The sequence below is a fragment of the Pleurodeles waltl genome, chromosome 3_1, assembly GCF_031143425.1.
Source record: "Pleurodeles waltl isolate 20211129_DDA chromosome 3_1, aPleWal1.hap1.20221129, whole genome shotgun sequence".
NCBI lineage: Eukaryota > Metazoa > Chordata > Amphibia > Caudata > Salamandridae > Pleurodeles > Pleurodeles waltl.
Window position 1 is genome coordinate 363,475,864 of NC_090440.1, and position 12,986 is coordinate 363,488,849.

Here is a 12,986-nt window from a genome sequence, read left to right on the forward strand (position 1 = left end):
GGATAAATATTTCGCCTCAGTGAAGTTCTTTGTTGTGGACAGGCAGGCTGCTGGAAACAATTTTGTTTGCTGCAACGGAGTGCGAAAGTCATTCCTGGAACTTAACTTAGGCAGCAGGACGCTTGGGCAAATGTCAAAGCTATGAATAGACTCTCCACCCGCCCCACACAGGATGGACCACAAGGATTCTATGGCCGCCTATAGTCACCGGTTACTGGGTTAATGTCGCAGACATGACTAAGGAGACAAAATCAGAGCAAAAAAATAGCCCAGTGACAGAATGCACGTAACATGCGGGCTCATCAATCAGCACAACCTGTTGTACGTGTCTTAAATATCCACGAAGGTTAGTGTAATGAAAACCCAAACGCATCATTTATGTACGGTTGGAAAAAGCAGACGTTACGGTAAAGAGTTAGCTAGGCACGGGCCGGTTAGATGTTTTACAGCATAGCTTTGCAACAGATAACTGACTCCTTTCGGTTCTGGCAGCAGGGGAGATTCCTGTCACGATATCCGGGATATGCCCCTCCCCTCCGCCTAGAGTCGCAGCTGAACCGCTCTCAGCCAAGGCGGAAGAGGAAGTGAGAATGAGAGTGCCCTGGCTCGCACGTCGAGTTTCCATGACAGCCCGGGGTCCTGCTTTGCTTTGTGGTCTCTGACGCCCACTTCTCTGACATTTGCTGTGCCACCCCCAGGCAGAACATTGATGTACACACAGAAACCCCGACACATCTCCGGGAATCAGTGGCAGGGAGCCGGTGTCTTAAGGCTGGAGGATGGCCCGAATCCTGAGCCTTCTGGGAATACACCTGTGTGCCCTGCTCCTGATGGTCGCCCGTCAGGTACTGTGCAGGGCATGCTAAGCGCCAAGGTGTATGTGTGTGACTTGGTTATATCTGATTTGTCACGTCTGGCGAGGGTACTCGAGCTCCCTCAGACCCTCGAATGGACTGTTCTGTATGACCGGTGCGCCGAACAGAAAGCTTCCTATTACTACTAGCGTTTCTGCGTAACCCAAGTGGTCGCGACGCTTATGACACTTTAAACCATATTTTTGTTCTCCTGAAAGGTGCATTCTGGGATTTGCAGTTTAATTTTTAACGTGGTAACCTATGGTCTCAAAAATAGCACAATGGAAGATGCTTGTGCCTAAAAAGCTAAGCCTCCTAGTTCCCTAGTTTCCCGGGTCCACGCCCGACTATTAAGGTCAGTCCTAGGTTTTTTCTTAGAATTATAAGAGTTGTGGTCCAGGTTTTGTACCCGATTAAATAAGCGTACAAGCCCAAGATTTGTAAGAAAAAAAAAAACTTGGGACTGGCCTAACTAGTTACACATGGACCAGGGAAACCTGGCAGCTATGAAGGTTGACTGATAATGTCGTACATAAGATGGTAACATGGGGCTGCCCACATCGTATGTTGAACCCACATACTGCACTGGGTCAGCATTCCAGCCCAGCATTACCCTCGGTCCTGAAATGAATGGAGTTTATCAAAATCTCCGAATAGAATCACATCCATGGCTGCAGTACTCGGGATAACTAATTTGCCCAGCCTTGCCACTAATAGCATTTGCGAACCATTGACGCAATCCATTGTAAATCGTAAAGGTGCGTGGAACTCCCCTTACATTCCCACTTCACCTTCCAGATCGCAGTAGGACACGCGTACTTTGGTAGCCTGAATGACGTTGCTGGCTCGCTAAGTATTGTTTGCCTAGTGCAACGCTGCGTTTTGCTGTTGCAAAGCATATGATTGTGCAAATTGCATACTTTACTACCTCTAACCCCTTTTTTTTTAAAGTTTAAAGAGAAAGTTTATTTACATATAACAATTACATTCATTGAATACAGCTTTGATAAATACAACAAGAGTAGTTGCTTACATGAAGAATAAATAATGAAGTATTAAAAAAGGGTAAGGTGGGAGAGAATAGTAAAAAAAAAAGGAGAGGAGAGCTGACTGTACTAATTCCTAAAGATGTAATAAAACGGTCTGATATTTATACAAATTAAAATAACATTATCAGGGAGCAAAAAATAATTAAGTTAAGGAAAAAATAGACAAGGATAAAAGGAGTCCAGGAGATTAGCAGCCTAATCAATGTGTGGTTGATGCTATATAGAAACTTGCTACATTATAAAAAATAAAAAAAGTTACTGGAGACCATTGGGAATCACGTTTTAGAGCAATTGAAACTGGATGAATTTATAGTCTCACTAGTCTATGGTTAAAACGAACAGCATGCTTCCATGCTCGAAAAGATAGATGGGATATTTCCAATTTGTCGTTATCTGTTGGAATGCAACTGCATTAAATGTAAATTGACATTGGCAGAAACATTTTCCCATTCTACAGATAAACTTCCAAAATATATTTACAAAGATAAAAGGTACCTTAGATTGAAAAATAGAATCAACCTGATTCCAAATTTTAAAGCAAAAACTTCCAACAACATTGACATAAAAAAAGCAAATGTTTTAAGTCTGCACTACAAAACCAACAAGTATCTGAAACTTATGAATACATTTTATATAAAGTATAAGGAGGTGATAAAAGTTATAATATAAACAAAATATTGTTGGGTGGTGGTTGCTGCACTTGAAGGCTTTCTAATTTTCATCCAGATCTTTCACCATAGGAAGACTGGTCAAATTACCCCTAAATCTTGTTCTCATTTTGATTCTGATTTATGTCTGTCTGAGCCCCGTTGTTTTAAGTGTTTATAAATAGTAGATTGTGCTAACTTCTAAAATGTCGTGTGTTTGGATGAGGGTAAATTGATTTGTTATTCATTTTTATTGGTTTATTATAGCCATATGGGTGGATAAAAACATTTTATAGAGTTAGTAGGAATAAACAACACTATAGGTTCTAATAGCGCCCACATTTTTTAAGGATATGAGTGTGAGAAAGTAGCCTCTTTCTAGCCTTGTTACCCCCACTTTTGGCCTGTTTGTGAGTGTATGTCAGGGTGTTTTCACTGTCTCACTGGGATCCTGCCAGCCAGGGCCCAGTGCTCATAGTGAAAACCCTATGTTTTCAGTATGTTTGTTATGTGTCACTGGGACCCTGCTAGTCAGGACCCCAGTGCTCATAAGGTTGTGGCCTATATGTATGTGTTCCCTGTGTGGTGCCTAACTGTCTCACTGAGGCTCTGCTAACCAGAACCTCAGTGGTTATGCTCTCTCATTTCTTTCCAAATTGTCACTAACGGGCTAGTGACCATTTTTACCAATTTACATTGGCTTACTGGAACACCCTTATAATTCCTTAGTATATGGTACTGAGGTACCTAGGGTATTGGGGTTCCAGGAGATCCCTATGGGCTGCAGCATTTCTTTTGCCACCCATAGGGAGCTCTGACAATTCTTACACAGGCCTGCCACTGCAGCCTGAGTGAAATAACGTCCACGTTATTTTACAGCCATTTTACACTGCACTTAAGTAACTTATAAGTCACCTATATGTCTAACCTTTACCTGGTAAAGGTTGGGTGCAAAGTTACTTAGTGTGAGGGCACCCTGGCACTAGCCAAGGTGCCCCCACATTGTTCAGAGCCAATTCCCTGAACTTTGTGAGTGCGGGGACACCATTACACGCGTGCACTACATATAGGTCACTACCTATATGTAGCTTCACAATGGTAACTCCGAATATGGCCATGTAACATGTCTATGATCATGGAATTGCCCCCTCTATGCCATCCTGGCATAGTTGGCACAATCCCATGATCCCAGTGGTCTGTAGCACAGACCCTGGTACTGCCAAACTGCCCTTCCTGGGGTTTCACTGCAGCTGCTGCTGCTGCCAACCCCTCAGACGGGCATCTGCCCTCCTGGGGTCCAGCCAGGCCTGGCCCAGGATGGCAGAACAAAGAACTTCCTGGTGTGAAGGCAGGGGAGGACTAGCCTCCCCCAGCCTCTGGAAATGCTTTCTTGGGCACAGATGTGCCCAATTCTGCATAAGCCAGTCTTCACCGGTTCAGGGGACCCCTTAGCCCTGCTCTGGCGCGAAACTGGACAACGGAAAGGGGAGTGACCACTCCCCTGACCTGCACCTCCCCTGGGAGGTGTCCAGAGCTCCTCCAGTGTGCTCCAGACCTCTGCCATCTTGGAAACAGAGGTGCTGCTGGCACACTGGACTGCTCTGAGTGGCCAGTGCCACCAGGTGACGTCAGAGACTCCTTGTGATAGGCTCCTTCAGGTGTTGCTAGCCTATCCTCTCTCCTAAGTAGCCAAACCCTCTTTTCTGGCTATTTAGGGTCTCTGTCTCTGGGGAAACTTTAGATAACGAATGCAAGAGCTCAGCCGAGTTCCTCTGCATCTCTCTCTTCACCTTCTGATAAGGAATCGACTGCTGACCGCGCTGGAAGCCTGCAAACCTGCAACAAAGTAGCTAAGACGACTACTGCAACTCTGTAACGCTGATCCTGCCGCCTTCTCGACTGTTTTCCTGTCTGTGCATGCTGTGGGGGTAGTCTGCCTCCTCTCTGCACCAGAAGCTCCGAAGAAATCTCCTGTGGGTCGACGGAATCTTCCCCCTGCAACCGCAGGCACCAAAAAGCTGCATTACCGGTCCCTTGGGTCTCCTCTCAGCACGACGAGCGAGGTCCCTCGAATCCAGCAACTCTGTCCAAGTGGCCCCCACAGTCCAGTGACTCTTCAGTCCAAGTTTGGTGGAGGTAAGTCCTTGCCTCACCTCGCTAGACTGCATTGCTGGGAACCGCAACTTTTGCAGCTACTCCGGCCTCCGTGCACTTCCGGCGGAAATCCTTTGTGCACAGTCCAGCCTGGGTCCACGGCACTCTAACCTGCATTGCACGACCTCCTAAGTTGTTCTCCGGCGACGTGGGACTTCTTTGTGCGACTTCGGGTGAGCACCGTTTAACGCATCCTCGTAGTGCCTGTTTCTAGCACTTCTCCGGGTGCTACCTGTTGCTGAGAGGGCTCCTTGTCTTGCTCGACGTCCCCTCTCTTTCCTGGTCCAATTTGCGACCTCCTGGTCCCTCCAGGGCCACAGCAGCGTCCAAAAACGCTAACCGCACGATTTGCAGCTAGCAAGGCTTGTTGGCGTTCTTTCGGCGGGAAAACACTTCTGCACGACTCTCCACGGCGAGAGGGATCCGTCCACCAAAGGGGAAGTCTCTAGCCCTTTTCGTTCCTGCAGAAACCGCAGCTTCTTCTGTCCAGTAGAAGCTTCTTTGCACCCGCAGCTGGCATTTCCTGGGCATCTGCCCATCTCCGACTTGCTTGTGACTTTTGGACTTGGTCCCCTTGTTCCACAGGTACCCTAGATTGGAAATCCACAGTTGTTGCATTGTTGGTTTGTGTCTTTCCTGCATTATTCCTCTAACACGACTTCTTTGTCCTTAGGGGAACTTTAGTGCACTTTGCACTCACTTTTCAGGGTCTTGGGGAAGGTTATTTTTCTAACTCTCACTATTTTCTAATAGTCCCAGCGACCCTCTACAAGGTCACATAGGTTTGGGGTCCATTCGTGGTTCGCATTCCACTTTTGGAGTATATGGTTTGTGTTGCCCCTATCCCTATGTGTCCCCATTGCATCCTATTGTAACTATACATTGTTTGCACTGTTTTCTAAGACTATACTGCATATTTTTGCTATTGTGTATATATATCTTGTGTATATTTCCTATCCCCTCACTGAGGGTACACTCTAAGATACTTTGGCATATTGTCATAAAAATAAAGTACCTTTATTTTTAGTATAACTGTGTATTGTGTTTTCTTATGATATTGTGCATATGACACTAAGTGGTACTGTAGTAGCTTCACACGTCTCCTAGTTCAGCCTAAGCTGCTCTGCTAAGCTACCATTATCTATCAGCCTAAGCTGCTAGACACCCTATACACTAATAAGGGATAACTGGGCCTGGTGCAAGGTGCAAGTACCCCTTGGTACTCACTACAAGCCAGTCCAGCCTCCTACAATGAGAAAACATTTTTTGTGTGTTTTTTTGTGAACATGCTAGATATTCGTTAAAAGGAGTTTGAGGGGTATAAAGCTTCTTACCAAAGTCTACCATAGAGGAGCGAAATCTAAAGATGTAGAAATCCAGTGAATGTATTCTTTTATTACTTATGCCTTGTGATAATTCTTCCCCTCTAGGGCACCTCAAAATGTAAGGATTCAAGTCAGTTAGAGGCACAGATTGTACACTCTGCCTTTTAGGTTTTTCATGCGTTCCAGCAATGCTCATTTTATTTTACCTTCATGCTGTGATGCACTCTCCCCTCGCCCCCCATTTCTCTCACAGCTGTCTTCACCTCAAACACTGAGGGAACTGTAATTACTATTTTTCACTTCACAAAACATATTTTTTACGTGGAATCGTTACACAAACTGACAGAATATGGCTCTCTTATACAGCTCTCATGTTTTGACTTCCATTGTTTTATACCCTTACATTGACTTTATCTGTGTTTGTTTCACTTCATTGGGAGTTATTTAAATTAATCATTAAATGAATGTCTTTTCTTGCTGGCAGTGTGGTAAGGGCTCACAATCCTGTTTTAACATAAATTTTCAATGGGCCTAACTAATTTTTAGTTTCTCAGTTGTTTTTATCATTTCATTACTCATGTTATTCATCTTTTATGGGCAAACCGAGGAATGCAAAGATGTCTCCCACATGTTCCGCTCATTCGTATTACAAATTGACCGCAAGCAATAAGAATGACATAGTCATTGATATAATGAATGATTTAAATATGCCTAAACAAGATAGAACTACTTCTTTAACTTACAACAAATCCTCAGCTACCTTTTTTCTGCATCAGGCCCGCATGCAGTATATACGCTGTCTGATTTTCCCCCCAGCATTCATAATCTGTTCATTTGCATGATGTAGGCATAATAGATGTTTTTTCCCCCGGGCCTGCTGCACACTAATGAGTAGCTCTGTTAGAACATAGCTCTCCTCTCCAGAACCCAACCTTTTCCTTTTGTATGGATCACACTAGAAAATAGTTACCACATATTCTTGCTTGACACTTACTCACTTATGCCTATTACCTATTCTGGGGTATAAGCCATCAAACAGGACTCCAGCAATCTCTGTCCTGTGCTCTTTTTTCAAACTCACTCCAGGTGTAACCCATCTCCTTGCAGTCAGCCTCGCGGCCTCGCGCCATGTGTTACTTGGCCTTTCTCTTCTCCTTTTCCCTTGAGGGTACCAGGTCAGGGCTTGCCTGGTGGTGTTTGATGCAGGCTTGCGTTTTGCGACCTACCCAGCCCAGCGTCTTTTCATGGTTTCTTCATGAGCAGGAAGTTGGACAGTGTGCTGCCACAAGTTGATGTTGGTGTTTGGCCATCAGATTTAGATGATTTTTCTCAGGTGTTGATGAAGGTATGGACTTTGGTGGTAGTCACTATTGTCCTCCAAGTTTCTCCTCCATACAGAAAAAGCAATTTTACATTGGTGTTGAAAAGCCTGATCTTGGTTTGCAGCGCTTGGTCCTTGGAGCTCCAGATCTTCTTTAGCTGAATGAAGGCAGCCCTTGCTTTGTCAATTCTTGCCTTGACGTTAGCATCTGTGTCACCCTGCTTTTCTGTGACACTGCCTAAGTAGGTGAAGGCCTAAACCTCTTCCAGTGCATCTCCTGCAAGAGTGACTGCAGTTGTGCTCACCATGTTAGCCTTCAGGTTCTTGTTTTTTCCCATGTGGATGTTGAGGCCAAATTGTGCTTTCGTGGCTGCCAAATTGTCAGTCTTCTTTTGCATCTGTAGATGGGTATCAGAGAGTAGGGCCTGGTCTTCTGCAAAGTCCAGGTTCTCAAGCTGCGTCCAGGGTGTCCACTGGATCCCAGTTTTTCTCCTTGCTGTGGATGTCTTCAGGATCCAGTCTGTGGCCAGGAGGAAGAGAAAAGGCAAGAGCAAACAACTCTGGCGGACTCCAGTCATCAATTGGAAGGCTTCAGTGAGTTGTCCTCCGTGGACTATCTTGCAGGTCATTCCCTCGTAAGAATTCCTAATGATTCTTATGAGTTTATCCGGTAGGCGGTAGTGGCAGAGAAGTTTCCAAAAGGTCTCTGTCCGCACTAGACAAATGTTTTCTCATAGTCATAGAGGACATAGTTCCATTCCATCAACTGCTCAATGATGATGCACAGTGTTGCAGTCTGGTCTGTGCATGCTCTATCTTTGCAGAAGCTAACTTGCTGGTCTCCCAACCGAGCATCGACTTGTTCCTTCATTTTGTTCAGGATGACTTTTTTTAACACTTTGTCTGGGGTTGATAGGAGCATAATCCTGCTGTAGTTTGTGCAGTTACTCTGGTCATCTTTCTTGGGTATCATAATGAGATATTCTCCTTCCAGTCTGATGGCGCCCTTACCTCTTCCCAGATCCTCCCAAACATGGGGTAGAGCATGTTTACTGATGTTTCAATGTCTGCCTTCAGTCCCTCTGCAGGAATGTTGTCAGGCCCTGCTACCTTCCAATTTCTCAGATGTTTGATGGCTTGTAGTATTTCTTACGTGGTTGGTATGCAGCAGTCAATTGGCAAGTCCTTGTCAGCTGGCTGTATGTCCAGTGGAGACTGCAGGATGGGCTGGTTCAGCAGTTTTTGAAAGTGCTCCACCCATCTTCGATGTTGGCCTTTGTTACCCATGATTGTCTTCCAAGCTTTGTCTTTAACAGGTCTTTCTGGGTTGCTGTATCTGTTAGGGATTTTCCTTGTTATGAAACATCAACCATTCCCATTTGAAAGGATGGTAACTAAAGCACCATTCATAAATTGTTGTCAGTGGTAATTTACTCTGCTTGGCATAAGGTTAAGCTAGTACTTAGTTCCTTATATATAGTTCCTTATCTGACTCTAGAATGCACTTGGGAAAAAGTATACAAAGCAGTCCTACTCACATTTTTCCCTAGTACATTTAAAATTAAACAAGAGACTACCTGAAGTTGTCTGCCGTGCTCACAAATTTAGAATGTACTGCACACCATTTAGTGCTACTTACTACACAACCTCTACAGAGCACAAAAGCTAGTTTTATAACATTTACAGTAAATGCTTTAATATTACTGTTAATAAAAGAGGTGGCTTCTGTGCTGTTTTGTTTAAAACTTTATACCTTATTTCATTTTATGTGTAGATAAAGTCTGCGGCAGGCAAGTGGTCGCACTTTGTTTGCCAGCTGGTAGAGTCTCCTGAGTATTGTGCTCCATAGTGGTCAGCATTTTACATGTTCCTTGCCTTTAGGATATCAAGTGGATTGGCATCAACATCTTGACCTCCAAGAGACACAAAAGGGCTTTATCTAGACAAATATTGTTGTACATTGCTTTTGAATTAAAAATCCACTTCCATAGTATTCCGTCCTAGTCCTGAGGTCTGTGAGTGATGTGGCTCTCCGTTTGATTCCGTCAATGCTAGAACCGTTTCCCAGGGGCTCACTGCCAACAAGGTGCACCTATGGTGCTAGAGACCTGTAGCACACCATTGAAGAAGTTGATACTTTTGTTTGTATAACCAGAGAAGAAAATTGTGTTGCCTATCATATGAAAGATAGAGTTTGGGACCTGTGCTAGAAATACACTGTGACAGAGATCACAGTTTAACGTGCAACTCTGGGTGGAGCAACTTATCACAGAGGGGCATGGGCATAGTTTTGAGTACCACTGGGAAAATATTATCACTTCCCAATAAGGAAAGAATCACCTCGGTTTTTAGATCTCGAAGAAAGTATTATTGGGGGAGGAACCTTTGAGACTGCCCATAATTGAACCTTAAAAACCCTCACCAACCCTAAACTTTCCCATCCCTAAGCCCTAAAAAACCCTCACCACACCTACATTCAACCAATCTCTGAACCCTAAAAACCTCTTTCTTTGCCCAGACTCCAATTATTCCTGACCCCCTAAGAACCAGTCATCAGCCTAAACATTACCCATCCCTGAACCCAAAAATCCCACAGTAGTCCTAAACTAAATGAAGTTTAATGTAATTTTGGACTTTTTCTTAAAATTATAATTCCTTTAAAATAGTGCCTTTAATTTTCAATTTGTTTTGTATTTCCTTAAAATTGCCTTTTCTTACAATTGCTTTTCCATAATTTAGTTTCCTCCAATGTGGTTTCTCAATTTTCAATTTCCATTCATACACACACATCAATCCAGACACTTAAGTAGGTAGAATGGAGACAAAAGCTGTGTATGGAGATCAGTTTAAGAAAGGCACTTGAAAACAGAGCCAGCCCAAACTGGTTCTGTAGGTTGAGACTGTGAATCCACACACCCTGACTAAAGATACTTATTAAAGTAAATCTAAACCATCCTAAATTGTTCCAGTTGCAAGTCCTTCATGACCTAGAAAGGGACTGCTCCACAGTGTACTCTACATCTGCTATGTGACCACGTCTGGTGTCTGCCTGATAGCCGCTCTTGCATAGGTTAGAGGATATCACCTGAAATCTGCACATTCTGCTGGAGGTATTGAGAGTCTGCTTAGAACCTAGAAACCTGCCTCCCTTTCAAGAGAGCAAAGGTGTCTGCCTGCCCCTGTAGGAGGAGAGAATGTCCAGAAGGAGAAGCCCAAAATGTCCTTTGATAGAGGGGCACCCAGAGAAAGTTGACTGCCTAAGAGTTAATCTTACCAACCACAGAGGGTAACCCAAGGAAACCCAAAGGGGTCTGGGTGGAACCTTATCACAAAACAACATGAAACCCCTTGGAACTAATTGTGACCACAGTCACCTCACCCCTCATACCCAAACATACAGCATTACCAATCATTAATTCCGGAAAACATCATTTATTACAAATACAACATATGTTTTTGCTTCATATATATATATATATATATATCTATATATATATATAGATATATATATATATATATATATATCTATATATATATATACAAATTGTACAGTCCCCCATCGTATCACCAAGGGCAGAAGAAAGTCCAAATCAGATCAAGTGCTTGTGATTAAGAAAGAGTTAGAAAATAATAGATTTCCCATTAAACTAATCAAGAAATACACTTAAAAAGCTATTCTAAAACAGCCTGTTGGTTATTCCTTTAGCCACATTGAATCACAGTATTATTTCACAAACAGAATTATATCCCCAATTAAGTCCTTCTAAAAAATAAACCAAATCCAGGCTAGAGCATCATCGTCAACATTTCGACCTCCTCTCGCTCTTGGGCCAATTACCGGCTCCCACAGGTCTTCCTCAGGACGGATCAATAGGGGACACTCACATTACTCCACATTACATTAAACATCCATCTTCATCAGTAACACTTAAATAGTCCACCAATCTCAACTACAGTGGGATTAACCCAAGCAAGTTTCTGCTTTGATTCACATCACATCAAAAGCTTCCATATATTGTCTCTTCTAATTCGATTTTATTGCCTGGCGTGTGCCTAAGAGTGAAGCCAGGAGCAGTCTGTACTGGAAAGGGTACTCTGGTCTCTTGGAAAGTTCCTGATGAGAGCTGCAAAAAAATTAAGTGATTGTGGTGGTCCAGCTGGGCTGCAACTACCTAACAGCTATGATTGCCCAGTCAGGGTTGCAACTGCCTTTGGGAATCATGTCAGCCGGGTTGGGGCTGCACCTGCCTTTGTGAACATATCTGCCCGGTTAGGGCTGCAATGGTCTTGCTGAACATATTCGCCCGTATCTGGTTAGGAATTGGCCAGCGGCTAAAGCAGGCTGCAACCATCTTGCTGGCCGCAGCAACTGGGCCTGCGTGGAAGCGACAGGGCCTCCGATCGACACTGAACTTAACCCCGAACAGGTGGGTCAGAAGAGACACCAGCCTCATCAGCGGTTTGGAAGGACTGCTTCCAACTACTGCAGGCCTCCACCTGCAAGAGGAAGATTAATTCTCTGAATCCATGCTAGTCAAGTGTGTGTAAGTCTTGGAGTCTAAGGGCTTGAATTAGAATTTGCTAGATGGGTACTCAGTCACAAATGTGATGGATAACCTGTCTGCCTTATGACGGGTACCATACAATATAGTGCACTTGTAATTAGGCAAATGGGAAATCTGTCATTTTTGTGGCAGAAGAACCCACCCGCTAAATTCTAAATCAGGTCCTTTCTTCCTACTCCCTGCACCACCAGGAATGAGAACATGCAGTATACATGAACGGATTGTGCATTTGACTTGTGGGATCTGCATCTGAGACTGATTCATCCGTCTTTCATAATTGTTGGGTGGGCGAGGTTATCGAGGGACAACCAGTTGAAATAGCATGAGGGGAAATTAGCAGGTGTAGCACCACAAGGGTGAATCATGAAAAAAAACACTGCCCTGTATACTAAATTAAATTCAACTGTATAGCATTTAGTACTGTTATGAAATGAATAAAGCACTTAGGGCCAGTTGTACTGACATTAGGAATACCTAATTTCAATCATATCCGAATCAGAATTAAGAAATCAGTATTCATATTGTTCAAAACCTTTTGTTTCTAAATAGCGATTCCTAGTAGGTCACAAATCAACCTACCTCTTGAAAATTAATGAGGTGGGTTGGAATTCGTGACCCATTATGAACAATAGCCATCACAGGAATGATGGCCTGCTTGGGTCAGCCGACCACAATGCTTATGATTGCTTTTTAACAAAGCAAACCTTTTAAAAAAATTGCAAACAGTTTTCCTTAAGGGAAAACAGGATGCCTTAAAAAAGAAACAAGTATTTACAATGCAATAAGTCTCACATTTGCTTGAGTTAGAGCTACTAGCATTGTAAATTCATAACTGGACTTTTCTTGCCACATAAATTAGTCAACTCTGCCTCATACTTTTGTCTTTTCCTGCCATATAATTCCAGTGGGCCAGCATTTAACTGAAACACTTCCATTTGCCTTCTTCCTCTATCTTAAAACATATACAATTATCTTAAAAACTTTATCAGAAATAAACTTTTGGCTTTAGAGTATATTGCTTAAAACAACATACCAAAAATATAATTTGGGATGGATTGGAGGGTGAAAGGA

General features: G+C 43.4%; 1 protein-coding gene across 2 annotated transcripts in view; it reads left to right on the plus strand.

Moving 5' to 3' along the window:
• The first annotated feature begins 559 nt into the window (after positions 1 to 559).
• Positions 560 to 12,986, plus strand: part of SPPL2A (signal peptide peptidase like 2A) — a 273,444-nt gene continuing 261,017 nt past the window's right edge. Inside the window, exon 1 of one of the 2 annotated variants that reach the window (XM_069222533.1) lies at positions 560 to 845. In XM_069222533.1, coding sequence (XP_069078634.1) covers positions 780 to 845 — 66 coding nt within the window. In that variant the 5' untranslated portion in view covers positions 560 to 779. The remainder of the gene's footprint in view (positions 846 to 12,986) is intronic. The other variant, XM_069222534.1, reaches the window with a different exon arrangement.